Genomic DNA, 20,279 nt, shown 5'->3' with positions numbered 1-20,279 from the left:
GGGGAGGAAGTGTCTTGTGGGGGGATAAGGAAGTGTCTTGAGTGTATTTTATACGATCAAAGTCAAACGTGGATGATTAGAGTTATTTTATATGTAAGCTATTTTCAAGACTTCAAGAGTTTCAGCATCACTGCAACCTGCGCTCCCCCAGCCTATCCAACTCAGACTTCAGTAGATGCTCTCTTTCAGTTTTTTCTTCTACTTTAAGACCCAAATGTGAACTTATTCGTGCAAAAGTTTTGTCTTGCCTCATAAAAGAGAACCGTCCCCCTTCCCCAGTGCCCCTTATTACTGATTTGCCGAAATCAGAGCCTTCAGCTGCGCGCCCCCCCCCCCTCCCCCCAAGAATTTGAAGGGTATTATTAGAATTATGCTTTTATGGGATTTTTGGACAATAAATGTGTTCTGAAAAGTAATTTCATTTCTGTATTATCCACCCCAGGATGATTCTTTCTTCTCCCTTGCCTCATTTTAAAAGCTTGAACAGGCTGTTGTGCCAACTAAGGTTTCATTTGCAACGAGGTGCTCTCAGACAGTTGCTAGACTCTTATGCAGATGCGAGCGCCGTAAAACCCCATACTAAACTAAAGACTCTTTCTGCTATGAATGACAATTAGAAGTACATGCTGAATGTTTGTTGGTAGTCTTGCGGTGCTCCTTGTTTTCTTATCTTGTCAATACATTTTCAGGCTGTGCTATCTTTAAGATGTTGCAGAGAATTTTTTACTGCTCTCCTTGATGTTTTTTCGGGATCACTTGAGTTTGAGTTTTTAACTTTCAAAATTTTTTCTTGAATTTCAGTAGAATTTAATTGATGTAAAAGTGTTCATTAGAAATTCATGTTAGTAGTCTTAGAGAATTTCAATTGAAGTAAGCCAGACATTTCAAAGGTGTTGCATGATTAAAACTGAAAGTAACCTATGAGTTATAGAAATTATTCTTGGGTAACGGTTGTGTTGAAGGAACTTTTTACACTATTCGTCTTAAGCCTTTGTCAGAGAAACATAAGTACTGTTGATAGTTAATGAAGGGGGAGTTGGTGTTGCATTTCATGAACATCTCCACAATTTTTCCAAAACCTCCCTTTTGTTTCATGCATGTTGACCAACCAATTCAAATAAAAACAAAAAGTCAAATGGGTGACATGATTGCCTTTTCTTCTTTCCATCAAACCACAGAAATTTCTGATTTTGACGAAAACTGAACTTAAATAAGTGTTAGTTAAAATCACCCTGTCACTTTGTATCTACTCCATGTAAAGGTGGATATGGCACTTTGCATGGATACTTTTTTAAGTGGACTGGGCCTCTGGAAAAAGATAAAGTTGTTTTTCAAGTTACATAGTTTAAGTTCAAATGGATTTTTTGATTGTTCAGTTGTAACAAGATATGTTCTTGAGGAATGCACTTTCAGAGCAGTTTTCGGATTGTGGATTGCAGTGACTAGTTAGGCAAAGCTTCTGGGAAAATATAAGTATTATTAGACAAGTTAAAATTTCTGATTTAGAAAGCCTTCCTTACTCATATACCAAAACACAGTTGCACACAGGCAGAAAATTCTACTGCAAAATTGCATAGGAATTTGTACAACATGCCAGAAATCTTAGCTGCACTTCAGAGATTGTAAAAATTGGGAAGAAATTATGCAGCTCAGATGTTAATGCATTATGGGCAGTTGCTTTTGGGTTGGGATAACAAGGCCTGAAAACTGTCTACAGTTAGGGGTTTTTTTTGTGCTCTGAAATGAAATGAAAAATGGATGATGCCGTCATGATAGGTGCTGTGTGGTGAGATACTCTCCAATCTCATTAACAATTGTGGGTTTTTTATATGCCCGATACATGCTCCAAAAACCTGGTCTGTGACTTTTCAATATCTGGGAAATATGGCTTTGTTTTTATTTTCTATGACCATTTTAAGAAAAAGTATGCAAGTGCATTATAGTTATTGAGCTCTGAATGACGATGGGCTGCAGTAGTGAGGCCTGTACTACAATAGTTTGATGTTTAGATGTTGTCATGTTCAAGATAAAAGAGATTATTAATCCCTGAATTTTTTTTTCTTATTTTTCTGAACTGAAAGGACAGCATCTTTACCTGCATTCAGTTTGCCTTGCATGTAGGCTGTTGATGAATGTAGGGGAAGGAGATTTGAACATTTAATTTAAGTCATCAATTTACCTCTACCACTTCTAATCATGTATGGCAAGTTTTCCAGTCTGTACAGTAAGGGCAATTAGCCAACCAGGGCTGCTTTTAAGATTTGAACGGTGAAGTATCTTTAACACTATCCACCTACGGACCGGGATACAGATGCGGTACATGCCGTCACAGATCGGCGTCCTGTGGGGAAAAGGTACGGCTTCTTACCGTTACCGATCGGCGTCCCGAGGGGGCAAAGTGTTAGAAAGCTTTTTTTTTTTGGTTTAGAATGGTCCAGAATTTTTTCGATAGTACATCATACTCTTGCACCTGGGTCTTCTAAGTACAAGCTTTTCCTGAATAGTCCCCAAGTGTTTGTATGTATGTGTATTCTTTTTAAACCAAGGTGAATAAAGTGTCAATTGTTCGCTTTTGGCAATTTTCACACTAGCATTGTGTTCAAATAAATGTCTTTTTTCTTATTCTCAGTGATAGAGCCCAGTTATGATGGACCACATTTAGAAGATGGGAAAGTGACTGTTGATTTTGTGAATGCTTTAACTGAAGCTTACAAGGAACAAAAGAAGCTGCCTAAGAAATATGTTTGTCAGGTAAGTGTGAAAAAAATTAGTTATCTTAAGCACACTAGTTGTGGTCTGTGTTTGAATGTCTTGTCAGCAGTTACAAGGGATACTTCTGAACCAGTTCACAAGAGATATTTAGTATAGGCATATTATATTGGTTGAGTCATTGATTAATTCTCAATTTTGAGAATGTCTTGGAATTTTTATGGAAAACTAAGCCATTTAACTCTTTTCACCCACGCAGCACGCAGAGCGCGCCACACTTATCCCCATGGACCAGAATACAGGTGCGGTACATGCTCTATCACACTGTCGGCGTTTGCGTCCCGTGGGGAAAAAGTATGGCTTCTTACCATTGCCGATCGGCATCCCGTGGGGTATAGTGTTAATCTTTAACTCGTATCCTGCGTTTCTGCCCAGATGCGTATCTTATCAGCAACTGATTACGTCGGACGTGCCGGGCAGGCCGCCGGGGTCACTCAGTGTGTACTGTTGGGGTACAGCGCGCGCCCCGGGAAATGTGTGTTTTCGCCCTGAATACCGCGGGAGTGTGTTAACCGATGATGAAAATAACGCTCTATCTTTCATAGCTTTCTATTTATAATGTGTTACAAACACATGAATAACCCCCTCTCACAAGCTGATAAGACATTACGAGTAGTTACGCCCATTCGAATAACCTTTCTGGACGCTTTTGTTGTTATAAATGACCTGAGGTTTGAAAGGGGATAATTTAGGTCAATTTCCGAATGTTTTACACTCAAATTGTTCTTTGCACCTTCACAATGGTATTCAAAACTATCAAACAAGCTTATTTTTTATCAGGTAGTATCATTTCATACAAAATCAAGCTCATTTGAAAGATTTTGTATAGATAAATTGTTTCCTGACTATCCTTTCGAGTTCCTCATGTCTAAGTGGGTCAATTTCTTCTATAATTTCATTGGACGAACATCTAGAGCTACCAACTTGGCGTGTTTTGAATGAGACGTATGCCTCGATTACGAACCAACGCAGGCGGTTCTAGAAGAAGGCCACAAATGCACACAAATTCAAGCAGACTGACGCACACACACTTGACCTGCGTGAATGGGGATCTGACTCGGGACCCGAATGACACGTAAGAGGATGCGCGCTGCGCGTGCGCTGAGCCAGGAGCTACACTGATTGGGGACCAGAACATAGGCGAGGTGCCGAAATAGGCTTATCAGGTGACAAAAACCTGGCTCCCGCAGGATGAGGGTTAAAACGTGGTTACTCAACCGTTTAGGCAGAGGGCCTTGATTTCAGAAAACTTGATGGGTAGTCTCACTTGTGTTGGCAGAAAATTTTTTTTGAATTTTAACTGACTCTAATCACAGCTGTTAAATCCCAGTGAAAGCGGCACTTTAGTTGGTGACCGAGTCCCGGTCTGACCTCCCGCATGAAGGTAATAAATCAGTGTCAGTTGGCCACTCTCGCGTTTAACAACCGTGATGATAGGGATGCCCACCGCCGTGCCTGTGTAACTTGGTTCCGGTAATTTTGTATCACTTTACCTCGTTATTTCTCCCTATCTGACAAACCTAGAAGCCTGTTTAACATCTCATTTTAAAGATCATCTTAAGACTAACAAGACAATCCCACTTTCGTTTCGGAAATCTCACTGGTGTTACAGCATTTACACACTTTGCAGTTTAAATGTTTTGTTCATCTAAAGTTACATTTTAAATTATATTCCATTTTGGAGTTTATTATCTAAAAAAATAAATGCACGATTTTCACGAAATTTCTGTGCGTTAGTTGAGACAGCAATATTTGAACTGTGTGAGCAAGTATTATTTGTATTAAGTGAATGTGTGATTTTTTCTGATTTAAAGAAAGAGGGTACCCCTTCCCCCTGTGGTTCGTTTGGACATGATATTTCATTTCTCTTTATAAATTTAGAATCGACTTATTATTCCAACACATCTCTTATCGATTTTTGGGGAATATTTTAGCCCAGTTAAGAAATGGAGGAAAGAGAGGATTTGCATTTACAAAAGCTGCATGAACTTTGCAGAACTTGTGGTAACAGAACACTGTCAGGCAAGAGGCACAGAAAATGCTACCCCTGCATTGTTCTAAATTTGTGTGGGTGCCTAAAGAAAGGTACCAAAAGTCGAATTTTGACCGTTTTGAGAAAAGGGTTGTACCTTATAGGAAATCCAATGTTGAATACAGTGGTTTTTGAATTTTTGAGATACTCTAGTAGCTTTTGAGATATTGCACATTTTGTGAGGTAGGATATAAAGATCTGATTTTTTAGAAAATTAACTTTTAAGTTTAGGACTCATACAAACTTGAAAAAAATGATGATTCAATTGTTTCTAATGTATTTATTCTTGGAAAATTATTTTCCAAATTGGCATTCAGTTGACATCAATATCATGATTAGAATTCAATGGTAAGACATAGCGGAGAAGAGAAAACATGCTTCAAGAATAGATTTTAACACCTTCTAAAAGCAATTTTCATTATCTCTTTAAAAAATACCCTAGTCTCAAAGTTACTAAAAATATAATATTTAAAAGTCAAATCAATGAAAACATTTTTAACACATTGTTTAAAAATGGTGGAACTAGATTTATCATTTTGTAAAAATGGAAACAAATTTTGGTCAAAATGAATTTTTTTGTCATTATCAGCCTGCATCTCAAAATGTTCTGTGGTGACTTTTGGTACCTTTATTTAGGCACACACACATATGCATCGAACATTCTCTTGGCCTTTGGTGTTAGCATTACAATGGACTTGCAGATAGAACAATAAAAAAACCATCTGCGCTGTTTGTGTGGACACGATAAGACATATAAAGAAACATTGCTATCAGGGCACTATTACCGCATGGTTTTTGTGAAACTACTCCTGATGCTTGTTTTCATAACAGTTTACACCTCCCACTTACAAATACTGAACCCGGTAAAGTAGCACCACACACAAAACAAACAGCTAAGTGAGCAATCAGAGGAAGACTTTAAAGGAGTTTCGTCGTCACCACGCACATATGGAAAAAAAACTGGATCGTGGAGAGGAACTAAATGGGGAGATTAGACATTTAGAAGTTTGCGTAGTACTTCCTAACTCCGAAGAAGATTGAATTAATTTTCAAAAACAATTGACGGAGAAAGAAAGTAGGTTGTCTGAGTTAGAGCATGAACCCCTTAGCCTTAGGACTGGCCCTATCTGTTCTCATTTAGACACCGTACTTGACTCACACAACATCACACCGCAGGCATGTGGGGGGCTCTCATGGCCTAGAGGTTAAGGTGTTCGACTCTCATTCAAAGGTCCCGCGTTTGAATCTCATTCATAGGTCCCGCGTTCGAATCAGGGTAGTGACGGAAAAATTTTCTTCTCTAAAATTGTCTCCTTTCACCTCCTTTCCTGTTCTCTAGCAATGTTCTGTCATGTGCTTTTGTCTCCACTTTCTGCCCCCACCCCCTCTCCTCCTTTGCCCCCTCCTCTGGGCTTCTGACTCTTCCTGCAGCCTTTCTACTGCTACTCCTTGGCTCCTTACTGCTGTCTTTCAGCCACACCCCTGATCTTCAGGTAGGAAAGATCTACTCGTAACCTTCTCTGACAAGGGCGAAAAATCTCGGGAGGTCCCATGTGCAAGTTGCGCACGTCAAAGATCCCTTGGTGGTTTTAAATCGATTCGAGTAGGCTTCGGCCGCCACCTGGGCGAAATTCAAAATTTCTTACCTACTGAAAAATGTTTAGTGTGTGCCGCGCACTCATATGACCTTATGCCGTTGTGAGCGCTGTAAAACACTTACAAAAAACAAAAAAACCCCACATACACACATGCGTGCACAAGTCCTATTCGCAGGATTGGGTTATATTTTTACATTGGAAAATGAAAACGCAATGGCCGAGGTTCCAGTGTAGCTTGTTCTTTCAAGTTGTTCGATCATAGGGCTGTAATGTTGGACACCGTGGCCAGAATGTTTTCACCCCAGCCAGGGAAACGTTTAAAGGAAAGTGGCTCTTGGTGAGAGAGTGTGAACTTGTTTCCTGTACTCTGTTTGATGAGAAGATAAACTAGCGAGGAGAGATACGCGCACACTGAAATTGTGGACCAGTTTCTGTATTCAAAGTTTTTGAATCATTAAAAAAATATTTGGGAGGTTAATTTCTAACAAGGGTTGCTGTTAATGTTAGAGGAAAAGATTGCTGTTAAAGGAATTATCTTAGGAAAATTCTGTTACACATGCCTAGGTTGCTATTAGCCTATTAACGGACATCACTGTGATATCACTTTTTAAAACTTTTTCTTTTTCAGTAAATTAATGGTCCAGATCTAGTAAGTTTGGGCATTTACTCAACTTTTGTTCAAGCACTAAGAAATTGTGGAATTTTGTTTTTTCCTCAGATTTTGATTCAAGCGAAGAATATTTTCTGTGAGCAAGAATCTCTTGTGTATATAGATGTTCCCGAGGTAAGTTTTTTTCCTTTCATCCCAGTATTGTATATTCTGAGTCTGTCTCAAAAGGTAGCCGCAGGGTTGGTGATTTTTTATATTTTTTAAATAAAAATTTAAAAAATCGATTTTTTAAATTTAAACCAAGATTTTTTAAATTTAAATCGGATTTTTTAAATTTTTTATATTTAAAAAAAAATGTCGACACTGTTTGGGATTTTTGGTTGCTAAAAGTATGTTCTTTTAGTGCAAAATGCATTGTCTTTATTTTAACTAATGATTAATTTAAGCAACCGCAAAAGAAAGCCTTAATCTGCAATATGTATTCAGTGAATTATGGCTACAGACAAAAAATGAAGAAAATGTCAGTCTAAAAGGAAAGGGGGGGGGGGTAATTATGCATAGATAAACTTGCATTTTATTACAGTGTGTGTGTGTGTGCACACGCTTGTGTTTGTCTAAAAAGAAAAAGAAAATGTTAATTTCAATATTGAAAAAAAAAAGTAAATTGAATACTGTATAATTTTACAGTGACAGGGGGAATTTTAAGCATGATTATATTAGTCTACTAAACCTTATATCTGTTTTATAAAACCAAGGAAAGGAATTCTGAATGTTTAAAGATGTAAAAACAGAATACATTTTTTTAAAGTGATTTAAATCACTGAGTTTTATTTTTAAAATCAAGTTGATTTAAATTTTAAAAAATCAACTGATTTAAATCGACCCGATTTAAATCAACCCAACCCTGATTTCAATTATGAAAAAAAGTCAATTGAATACTGTATTATTTTACAGTGACAGGGGGGAAAGCAGACTTTTAAGAATGATTATATTAGTCTACTAAACCTTATCTGTTTAATAAAACCAAGGAAAGGAATTCTGAATGTTCAAATATGTAAAAACTGAATACGTTTTTGAAAAAGTGATTTAAATCACTGATTTAAAAAAAATAAATCAAGTTGATTAAAATATATTTAAAAAATCAACTGATTTAAATCAACCCAGCTCTGATTTCAATTATGGAAAAAAAAGTAAATTGAATACTGTATTATTTTACAGTGAAAGGAGGGAAAGCAGACTTTTAAGCATGAATATATTAGTCTACTAGACCTTATATCTGTTTTATGAAACCAAGGAAAGGAATTCTGAATGTTGAAATATGTAAAAACTGAATAAAAATAATTTTAAAAAAAAGTGATTTAAATCGCTGATTTTTATTTAAAAAATCAAGTTTAAATTTAAAAAATCAACTGATTTAAATCAACCCAACCCTGGGTAGCCGTGCTACAATCAAGTCTTTCATGCTGCTTTTCTGACTTAAATGCAATCTGCGGTGGGTACTTTTTTCTTCTTCTAGTTTCTAAGTTGGCAATATACATGGGGAGGTTCTTAAAGTAATGGGCAATGGCGTACATGGTGGCTCGAGTTGTCCTCACATTGTCACCATCTTGACTTAACAAGAACACGTTGAAATTACAATTGGACTATTTTTAAGTGAAGTAAGATCAGAATAATTTAGGTTTTTTTTTAGAGCAACTGAGTCAAGGAATAAATGGCAAACCATGATCACTGATATCTGTCACAGATCTGGCACTTGACGATGAAATACCGGCACCTTTTTTTTCCTGTAATATGATTACCATTTGAGTGTGCAATTGATTTCAAAATTAAAACTTGTAGAAAACTTAAATGAAACAAAAATCAATACAGTCTAGAAACACGGACCTTTCCAACATCATTGATATTTCTTTCCTTGACTTCGAGTTGTCAGTCTTAAACTCTGTGATATTAATTCTTTGACATGCATACTTATTTTAAAAAATGAGCTACTTTTTTTCTCATCCACGTCTTCCCTTGCTTTGCAAAAGCAGTACCATGCATTTGAAACAAATATGTGTCACAGCGGGGTAGAATCGGGCGCTCCTCAATTTTTGGGCAGTTATTGGCAGCATCTTAAAACTGTTTAATTTGTCTTGCTTTCGATGGAAAAAGTACCCATCTATCTTGTATAGAAGTCAAGATATTTGCAATTGAAGGAGGTGGGGGCGGGGCTCACCTGGTGTCTGATATTAAATTAGTGAGAGAATGGCTGCCAAAGTTTGATGATTACCAAAGCTTGAGTGTCCTTGAAAACTGCACATTTACAATTTACCATTAATCATCGTTTTTCAGTAAAATATACACAGAAATGTGTTTTTAAATGGACAAAAAGATGTAGAGCCAAAAAACAAAAATTCGATGAAAATTGCCTATTCGTTGGAAAAATGGCGTTTTCTTCGATTTCATTATTTTCATGAGCGCCTGATTTCACCATGATAAATGGATTATTTTATTTTTCTTGAGAATCTCACGAGAAAGACAAGTACTTAAACATGGTTAGTACGGTTGAGTTTTTTGTTTTATAAATAAAAAGGGTTTCAGTATTGAAATCATTACTTTACCAAGTTATTTTCAGCTGAGACACACTTAACAAAGTGGGTGGTTGGCAAGTGCTCTGGTGTGGTTTGCTCCTTCTTTCCTATCAAACATCTATCGTCTTTATGTCCCCTCCTTCTTTTTTGTGTTTGTTACTCCCTCTAATCTTCGGCACTTATATGACCTGATTGTGTTGTAAGGGCCCTAAAACTCTTATTAAAACGAAACACTTAACTAAAGGGAAATTTATTGCCGATTTAATCATCCATAAATTGAGTCACTATTTCAGTTCATTTATTGTTTTTTAAAATATCGCCAAGCATTTCAATTCCTTCGCAAATGAGCTCCACTTTCTATTTGCTTTCTACTTCTGAAAATGTATAGCTTTATAGCCTTTACTTATTTGGTTTGCTTGTTCTCAAGTATTTTTCAACTTAATATTGTGGCATATATAATTTCCCCAAACACCACAGGCTGTTTGTTAGCAACACTTGTAGAGTTAAATGAAAGCAATAGGATATTGCAAAATGGAAAGTATTATGGCATGTTGATTACACTTGGTGTTCTGTCGTTTTATTACCATTCTGTAAGCTATTTGGTCACAGGTTTCGTATGATATATGAACAACTGCATTGGTGACATGTATTTTATTTGTAACCTTTTTACTGTACTTTTGCTGGTGCAGTTCCATACTGAATATCTTTTCATTCAAGTACTCTTTGTGAGAATAAACAATGAATATTGATAAGCTTTGAAACTTCTTTTTTTTCAGAAATCGAAGTTCACTATATGTGGAGATATTCATGGACAGTATTATGATCTGCTGAACGTTTTCAAGATGAATGGAAAGCCTTCAGAGGAAAATCCATATGTATCTTTTGTTTTTCATGTAGTTATAGGACTTAAAGAAATGTACTTGGATGCCATATCATTTCACTTTAAAAAAAAGTAAAGTAAGTCTCGATCTCAAAGTGAATGGGAAAAAACTTAAGAACTTCAGATATGCAGATGACTCAGTTTTAGTTGCAAATATTGTAAACATGGTCCTTCAATTGCTGCTACATATTGCTGTGACAGAAAATAAACATAAAATGTTCGTTTTCCATCACAATAGAATGAATCGGCAATATTGAAGGCCCTTGTAATTATATTTAGGATTTTTTCTTAAGGTGAAGAAAACAAAATCCATGTTAATTTCTAAAAGAGCAACAAATATGATCTGAAATATCATAAGCAATGGATCAGATGAAACAAGTTGGATATAGTACCTGACATCAAATATACCACAGAAATAATGATAATAATAATAATAGATTGCTTTTTTTATTGCACTCTATCTCAACAAGTATATGCTCTGAGAGCCTTACATAAATTACAGGATCACTGACGAAAAATGTGGAAGCCTTAGTATTTTTAGTAAATGAGACTGTTTATGTAATCTGTAAAAATAGTGGGAAAAAAAGCTACCTTCTTAATTGCCCTGGAATAATGATTCTATCAAACCTCTCTCTATTACTCCCAATTACACTGAAGAAAGGCGTAACAGCAATATGATGTATATATGGCAAATTACAAATGAGCTCAATTTCAGTTGCATCTTCCTTTAACGGATAAAAAAAAATTAAAGAAAATATCTGTTGAGGAATGGCAAATTGTATGAGTAATCAGTGATTTCAAGTTTTCTGTGTTCATGTTAACTGTGCCCATCTGAAATGCTTTTTTAAAGGTCATGTGTGGTCAACCTGTCTATACGGCTATGAATTGTGGACAATTACGAAAGATAGCAAAAATAAATTAGACCCTAGAAGTGTGGTTCCTAAAGAGACTCGAAACTTTCATGGCAAGAATGAAAATCAATTGCGGTAGTTTTGCACTCACTAGAAAGTGGCTTCAGTGAACCTGAGTTTGCTTATTTAATTTATGCATTGATTGAATCCAAGTTATTTTGTTGATTTTAATGAATGAAAAAAATGGAGAATCAGTCTCCTTTTGCTGAATCCTAAGTTTTCATTGAGTCCAAGTTCATTATATCTGAGTTCCACTGTATAGATTTTCTGAGAACATCCAAACAGAGAAATGAGTGGCAAACAAGAATATGTTTTGTAATGTCTGTTTCAGATCTTTCACTTGTCAGTGATGTTTCAGAAAAATGGTTAGCTTATTGTTGGTATTTAATTGCCAGCACTCAATTTAAAGTATGGTTATTGGCAACTAACAGAATGGACCCTTTTCTTAACCTCCTTTGAAAGTTAAGCAGGTCAGATTTTTTATTTTATTTGTTTGCAGAAATTTGTTTCTGACGATTGCAGTTTTTGTGTGATACACTTTGTTTTTCACTCTTTATTGACATACTTCTGTTGAACATCAATCCTGTTTTTACTCCAAGAGCATTTCCCTTAGCCCTGTATAGTTGTTCAATGGAGACTTTGTTGACCGAGGTTCCTTCTCAGTGGAGTGTATCATGACATTGCTCAGCTACAAACTCTTATACCCCAAACATTTCTTCATGGCTAGAGGTGAGTTCAGTCTTCATCTGTCCAACTGGGGTTTTTCCCGTTTATCTTTATTTTAACTTAAATTTTATCGAGAACGTACTGAGCTTTTATTTGATAGACACTTATATGTGAAAAGGAGGGATAAAAGAGCTACTGTGTTCTTTTGAAAGTCTAGTCCTTTTGCAAAGAGTAAACATCACTATAGTCTGGACAACACCAAATGGACAACTTGTTGACCTCATTTCAGAGAAACTAAGTGGTGAATTGCCCTGATTTTTTGCATTGCTTTTGAATTCCAAAAAACCTAAAAAGTCTATTTTCGTGTATATGCGACAAATATAAAGAGGCGTTCTCTATATGATCATTAGTATTTGATTAGTCTTTTATCAGAAGAAGAGTAGTTGAGTGTTATTTTAAAAAAAATTTTTTATTGTTTGTTTAAATTTATTTTCTTTTTTTGAAATGTCTGCATGTGCCGCAAGACTGAGTCGTTTTCAGTCCAACCGTTAGTGGGTGACAGTGGGTTTATTTAGATTGACCAATTTTTGTATACAGTGAGTAAAATTTCTTTCATACCTTCACAGTCTTTGAGATCGCATGCTTTTAAATTTGCTGTCCCTTTTTCATTAATCACCATGGTTAGATTACTTAATTGACAAACCCCAAAAAGCATTGCCTTAAAACTACTGAACTATTAACCCTATTGAACTTTTACCCTATCCGTACGTCGTGTTTTACTACCGTATCCATACCTCTCGCTTTAAACTATGATTTTTACCATGAATTTTTAGCATTTTAATCTGAATATTGACCAAAATCAAGCCTTGCTGTGAACTGTTGTGAATACAACCAAGGTGTGTTTTGCCAGCTCATATGACTTTTTGCCGTTGCGAGCGCTATAAACTCTTACTAACCTAAAACATTTTCTGAAGGAGAAAAAATAAAAGTGGCCACTTCAATGCATTCACACAGACAGAATACAGAACATATCCTAAGGTGGATGCATGTTTTGTCATAGATAATGCACTTGCTTATAGGCAACTGGTACCTGCCTCTTTACTTTCCATTTATCAAAATCTGTGAAAATGGAATTGCTTTTTCGGAAGTTACATATAAAACACTGGCAGAAGTTCACCTTCGGCTCCTTTATCAGCTTTGCAAAGAAATGATGGCAATCTTAGGACCTTAGCCAAATTGTGCTCCAAATATGCAAGCTGCCTTTAGAGTATATGTGCATATTTATTTGCCTGCCTATTTAGGTGACAATACATTTTCAGTAATTTCAAGTTTTGTTTTAGTTCATGTTCTTCACAAGAAGGAGGGTAATTCCAATAAGTAGTTTGTTGTAAATAAATTACATGTGTCATATAATGATATTGATGAAACTGGCGTTTTTCAGCCTATCACCTTTTATGTCTATTTAAAAGCACATTTCTGTATGGATTTTACTGGAAAATTTTAAAAGACAGTCAAAATGTAAATTTTCGATTTCCAAGGACACTCCAGCTTTGGAAGTCACCGAACTGTGGTGGCCATTTTCTTACTAATTTTACTTCTGACACCAGGTGACTCCTTCAATTGCAAATGTCTCGACTTTTATGAGGTCTGTTCCAGAAGTAAGTTTCCTCGTTCTGTGAAATCAAGAATTTTTGTTTTTACAGACATAACGTTTGTACATGCCTGCAGAAATAAGTTTTTATTTTAAAATAACAACTGTTGATTTCCCTCTGGGATAATAAAGTATTATCTTATCTTATCTTATCTTATTCCAATGTCGCCAGCATTCAAAGCACTGTGAGCATGTCTGCTTTGGCCAGGGTCTATTTTATGGGCTGCATTTGTTTTGAACGGAATTTCTTCCCCGTCTTCATAGCCCCCTTATTCAGAGGGGATATTTAAGAATTTCCCACTGCCAGGAGTCCAGAAGATTGGTGACCTTTTGAGCAGTGTGCTAAGGTGTGTTTTCATGATGGAAGACAACACCTTGCTCAAGCAGATGGGGCAACTTTTTTCTGATGGGTGGTTTCGATTTTGTATAAAGAATCATTTTGTAATAGTCAGCATTGACTGTTATTCCAATTGGAACCGGCCAGTTCAAACCACACTTGTAATTAAAAAAACATGTGCATCAAAGCGTCTTTCTTGCGTGGAGTTTTCTAGGACCGGCTGATCCTGGGTTTCTCAATCCTGCTGATTGTCTTTTCAGTTCTGGATCCTATTAATACACCCATGTTTCATCACCTGAAAGAATCTGCCCTTTATTTCCGTGCAACTTTAGTTTCTTCTCCAAAACCAAAGGCAGCGATTGGAAGATTAGGAAGAAATTGTGCTCAAAACAAATGCTGTGCTTAGGACTCTGGCCGAAGCAGTGTTTGACAGCTGACTACACCGGATGAAAAAAGTTCATGAGATCAACGGTTGTTATATTGAATAGAAAACAAGTTTCTGTAGGAATGTTCAAAATGTCATGTTTGTAAAATAAAAGTTGTTGAACAGGGAAACTGACTTTTTGGACAGACCTCAAGATTGAAGCATACTGATATTTGTAATCGGAATTTCTCATTACAGGAAATCATGAAAGTCTGACAATGAATCAGATGTATGGATTTGAAGGAGAAGTGAAGTCGAAGTATCCTTTGATAAAGTCAGATAACATGGTCTTTTTTGTTTGTGTCAGAGAACCTGTTTGTGTGCTATTTCTTTTCCATTTATCTCATCCCTTTGTAAATTCTTTTTCATCTGCCATTTTCTTCATTGGTATTGTTTCTGAATCAGAAGTTTAATTTGTATGGTTTTTTTAGGATTGCTCACACGCATACAGAATTCACACCACAAAACTATATCTGTGTTTCAAATTATTGGGACAAAGTGTATTTGTCATAACATAGGTGGTCGGATGAAGACATGTGGCTCATGACAGAAGGGAAATTGTTAACAGGGTGCACTTGTCATTTTGCCTCCAAACTCTTATTGTGCCAAATAGATTGTATATATATATATATATATAGTTCTTAGTTTTGTAAATGATTATCAAATTAGATTACCAAAGAAATTAATTCCTATGCTGAATGTGTATATTTGATCTTAATGAAGACTTCAGGTACTCTGCCCAACTGTGTGAGCTCTTCACTGAAGTCTTCAACTGGCTGCCACTTTCACATTGTATAAACAAGAAAATTTTGGTAAAATATTGTTTTCACTATGAAAACCAGTGCTGTTTACATTATGACTTTTTTGGTCATTTGCTGAAAGGCAAGGTTTATAGATGGCAATGATGTTTTTTACATCTAAATACTTTTTTTTTTACTCTTTATGTCTCAAGGAAATGCACTTTAAGTTATCGGAATTGTTATCTGTGACCCCTTGACTGCTAACCGTATATGCACCTCACATGCTAAGGAAAATTCTCCTGTGCAGAAGATGTCAGAGTTCACAATCTTTAATTTTAATAAACAGTTGTTTGCTTATTATAAGAGACGGATTGGTAAAAGTTATACCAGTAGAAAGATAAATGATGAGATGAATTCATCCATTGACAAAATCTGCATAGAACAAACCATAAGGATGTAAATAATTTGAAAGTACTAAGACCAAACTAGCGCTCCGATTCTATGCGTTGGCTCTATCTCGCACGATGTGTGTGAGAAAAACAACTCACCTCGCTTTGTTTTATGGGTCATAAAGCTCACACTTCTCGTCGTACTTCATATCAATAGAAAGAGAAATGAAGAGATAGTTTTTATCCATTGACAAAACTTGGGAAGAACAAGCCATGACATAAACTAGTGTAAATCACTGAGACAAGCGTTCCAGGTCGACATGTCGGGTCTGACCGTCTTGCACGATGTACAAAACCCGCTTTTCCCATCATATAGTCTACATATAAAGATATGACCTCATTGCTGTAACATGCTTTCAAGGGATATCAAACTCTTCTTTCAATACTTAGTAGAAGCTGAAATATCAACGAAACAAAACATGGATTAAATCCGCCGCACGAGGTGCATTTACATAGCACAGCCAGCGGATTATCGAGACGTATGATATACGTTAACAGTGCAGTCAAGGGGTTAAAGGCAAGACAAGCTACTAAAGATTAGACTTCTGACCAACATATTTGTGTAGAGTTTTCATACCTGCTACCATCTGCATGCGGTGACCACCTTTTGTGTACCAAATGTTCTGAAGTATGGTTTATCCTCTTTGCATTATTTTCAGATTTAGAGGCATTCTTTGTTTTTGTACATTACTGATCTGTCAGTTTGGAAAGTAGGTTACCTGTATTAATGATTTGCAGTTTTTTATTTTTTTTACAGTTACGAAACATTGGAGTACGACAGAAATAAGCCGGGTCTGTTAAATCAGTTGAGAATGCGAAGTGGATTTGTTTGAGATTCGAGTGTTGCGTGTTTGGGAACTTCGTGTAATCAATACAAAGACAACATAGGGAGTGAAACGGGACCAAGCAGTATGTTCGAAATACCAGAGAATTTGTGATTTTCATGTTTGAGATTCGTGGACTTTACTGTAATTTTATAGTGAACCCTGTTTTGCACTAAAGGTTCTCAAAACTTGCATTCAATAAACATAATGTAGCAATTTTTTTAAATGATGGACTTTTAAAAGCGATATTGTCCTAGCTGTAAACTTTTTAAATTCTGTAGAAACCACAAACTGGGATTTTTTATTTATATTTATGCAGGAATGTTCTTGAATACAGGTAACAGGTGTTTACAAAAATATTGATCTATTAAGACAAATTGATACAAGTCATTGTACAAAGGCTGGAGACTTCATGTTCGATAGTTTAGAAGATATTTGACAAAAGTTGCGCCACAAATTTTTGACTGCTTTATCATAGCAAAGCCAAGGATTTATTATTAAAGTATTAACCTCGCATATCTAATTTCTTGGCTTTTTGTTCTTCTTTTTCTTCTCTGTGTTCCCCTGCTAGAGATGAGGGATATCCAACTGCTGGTTCTTCATCCTGTGGTGCAACTGATTTTTAAATATGTGACCATTTTTCCTACTTCATAGGGGCCCTTGCCATTAGGCAACCATATTTCGATTTCAAAGGTACTCTTTTATGTTTTTATACTGATTACAGTATTTTCAGTTTTGGTCAGAATTTTGAAAGTGGAGATAAAAGCAGGTGACAGAAGAGGACTAGAAAATCGGAAAGGAGGAGAAAATTTTAGAGAATAAAATTTTTTGTCACAGTCAGGATTTGAACTCAGCACCCATTGAATGAGAAGCGAGCACTGTACCTCTAGAGCTTGAGAGCCTCCTCCGGGTTTTCTGGACTTTAACATTTTTCATGCATGTCAGTTTTTTAGCCTTCAAAAGTCATTTAATTTTGTTGTTTATGGACTTTCAGATAATGCATGGAGGTCTGTTTGCTTCTGATGAGGTGACCCTCGATGATATTGCCGCAACACAACGAAACAGGCAGCCCCCAGAGAGTGGTATGGTCTCAGTGTTGACTAACAAACATACTTTTAATGTTGATTTTTTAAATTTCCTTTTTTGACTGTTTCATCCTTTTTTCTCATTTAACAATAGGCCTATTATATTCTTTTAGTTTTTTTTTATTAAAAAAAAAAAAATTTTTAAACACAAAATTATTACTTGTGCATTTCATGATGTAAATCACATTTGAGCTGACAGCACTGGTGCAAGGTTAACATTTGTCTATCTGTAAATTAAACAGCCTTCCCTTCATATTTCGTTTTATTTTCATTTTGAATTATGAAGCTGCTGTCAAATTTGTACTTTGATAATTAGATCAATATTGGTTAAGTAAGCACCTTTGACATAATATATATTTCAGGGATTATGTGTGAGCTGTTGTGGTCTGACCCACAACCACAAAAAGGCAGAGCTCCTAGCAAGCGAGGTGTAGGTGTGCAGTTTGGTCCAGATGTGACAAAGACTTTCTTGGAGCGTAACAATCTGGAGTATGTGGTTCGCAGTCATGAAGTGAAGAATGAAGGTTATGAGGTGATGCATGACGGCAAGTGCATCACTGTGTTCTCTGCGCCAAACTACTGGTAATTGTAAATGACAGTAACTTTTTTGAGCAAATCTACACGTATGTTTTTAATCCCCTTTTTCATCTGTTTTGGTATGTTATGTATATTTGTTTTGTTTTTTTGTGGGGGGGTTTTCTCGTGTAATTTTCAGCTGTCCTCCAAATAAGCCCTAAATTGCTCACGTCATGTGGGGTTCAAAGATTTCTATAATGAAAAGGCTCAAAACTTAAGTATTACAGTGGCGATAAAATGGAGCTATGAGTCATGGCAACAAAGTAGTCTTTATCTGCAGTTGTGACCAGAACAAAAAAAATAGAGAAAAAGAAAATGCTGAGAAAGACTGATAAAGTTCTAGGGTACATAAGTTCACTATATCAATAACTATAGATCCATCTCAATCAAACCTTCGAAGGGGGCTCTCGTGGCCTAGTGTTTAAGGTGTTCACTTCTCATTCAAAGGTCCTGGGTTCGAATCAGCATAGCAACGGAAAAAAGTTTCTTCTCTAAAATTATCTCCTTTCACCCCCTTTCCTGCTCTCTAGCTATGTCCTGTCGTCTGCTTTTGTCTCCATTTTCTTCCCCCACCCCCTCATCTCCTTTACCCCTTCCTCTGGGCTCCTGACTCTTTCTGCAGCCTTTCTACTGCTGCTCCTGGGCTCCTTCTTACCGCTGTCTTTCAACCACACCTTTGATCTTCTGGTAGGAAAGATCTACACCTATCCTTCTAGGATGAGGGCGAAAAATCTCGGAGGTCCGGGGTGCAAGTTATGCACGTTAAAGATCCCTTTGTGGTCTAAAATAGATAAGAGTTGGCTTCATCTGCCCCCCGGGTAAAAATCAAAATTTCCTACCAACTGTAAATGTTTGGTGTGTCCCGTGCGCTCATATGACTTTATGCAGTTGCGAGCGCCGTAAAACACTCAATAAACCCCCAAAATCCTTTGAATTTTTAACCTCAGATGAATTCAACAAAGAAAACAGATGTAGATTAGTCTACCTGTACTGCTATTTCCCTGCCGCTGTCTTCTCATTATTTCTTCCTGGAGATGGCCCTCTTCTGATTTTCCCATCTATGCCTTCTACACTCTATACCAGTTTTTTGCCTCCTTCCACATGAACTTCTTCTCCCTTAAGACATAATTCCCATCTACCCATACATCTCCACTTTCACCCATATCACTACGGCTTGTTTCCACATGCCGATTTTCTGTCTCATCCTCTTCCTCCATCTCCTGTCGTATCACCATACCTTTCCCCTTTCTCATCCACCTTTTTGTCTCAATCCAAGTCTTTTGTTCTTCATATTTTCCTCTTTTATAGTAGAGACACTGAGATCTTGCTATGTCGTCTTGCAGTAAATATCATGCTCCAACATTATACGGCGCTCGTAACTAAAGTTTATCAAAATTACCCTGAAGTCTTTCTATGAAAAAGTACAAACTGATTTTAGTTCCAGAATACATCTACAATGTAATACACAAACAGTATCTGTTACACTCCATAAATTCCTTATTTTTCTTAAAACACTAAGTCTAGGTTTTTTAAGTTGACTGAATAACAGGGATGACTTCTCGTAATTGTATTATAAGAATAATTTCTAACTTTCCAGTGACACTGAATCAGCACCAGGCTTTTCCAGCTTTTATTTTCGTTTCTATGACCATTTGCAGTAGAGTGGAATCCTGTTATAACGAGAGGGAGGGGACCGGTCCGAAATGTCCGTTATAGCAGGATTCTCGTTGTAAGGGATCCAGTAATAAATTCAAGGGAAATAGTAAAGCAAGCCTAGTCTATGAGTTTGGTGTTCTGTTTACTCCTTTTTGCATTTCCCCTGAGGATGATTTTGTTCTATTTGATCTCTAGGTCTTACTTGATCAAAAATCGAATCAGGTTTCTTTCTCTAGCACTAGCGATGTTGACAGCTCGGCGTTGACGATCAGAAATAAGGGGCTCTGACTCTAGGCCAACTTGCCCGCTGTGTTGTCCCCCACCCCACCACACCCTGTGGTGCGTTGCGTCTGCTTGCGCAAGTCACACATTCACTTCATCCATCTATCACAGCATTGTGACCTCTCCCTCCCGCATCAGAGAAGTGAGAGGCACGGTATGCCTAGATAATCTAGACTGGGCTGGCCTATCACGCGATGCGTTCTGCTTGTCTATGCATAC

At 36.6% G+C, this 20,279-nt stretch overlaps 1 protein-coding gene across 1 annotated transcript in view; it reads left to right on the top strand.

Annotated features, from left to right (window-relative positions):
- LOC101850843 (serine/threonine-protein phosphatase 5) overlaps positions 1–20,279 on the top strand; it is a 66,076-nt gene that overhangs the window by 32,452 nt on the left and 13,345 nt on the right. The window contains exons 5-12 of the mRNA XM_005108241.3: positions 2,630–2,751; positions 7,118–7,183; positions 10,356–10,454; positions 11,994–12,099; positions 14,647–14,707; positions 15,179–15,260; positions 17,456–17,543; positions 17,909–18,128. Coding sequence (XP_005108298.1) covers positions 2,630–2,751; positions 7,118–7,183; positions 10,356–10,454; positions 11,994–12,099; positions 14,647–14,707; positions 15,179–15,260; positions 17,456–17,543; positions 17,909–18,128 — 844 coding nt within the window. The remainder of the gene's footprint in view (positions 1–2,629; positions 2,752–7,117; positions 7,184–10,355; positions 10,455–11,993; positions 12,100–14,646; positions 14,708–15,178; positions 15,261–17,455; positions 17,544–17,908; positions 18,129–20,279) is intronic.

Source organism: Aplysia californica, unplaced genomic scaffold, assembly GCF_000002075.1.
Source record: "Aplysia californica isolate F4 #8 unplaced genomic scaffold, AplCal3.0 scaffold00671, whole genome shotgun sequence".
In the NCBI taxonomy this organism is placed as follows: domain Eukaryota; kingdom Metazoa; phylum Mollusca; class Gastropoda; order Aplysiida; family Aplysiidae; genus Aplysia; species Aplysia californica.
The sequence above is the reverse complement of the archived record's forward strand: the minus strand, read 5'-3'. Positions and strand labels throughout refer to the sequence as shown.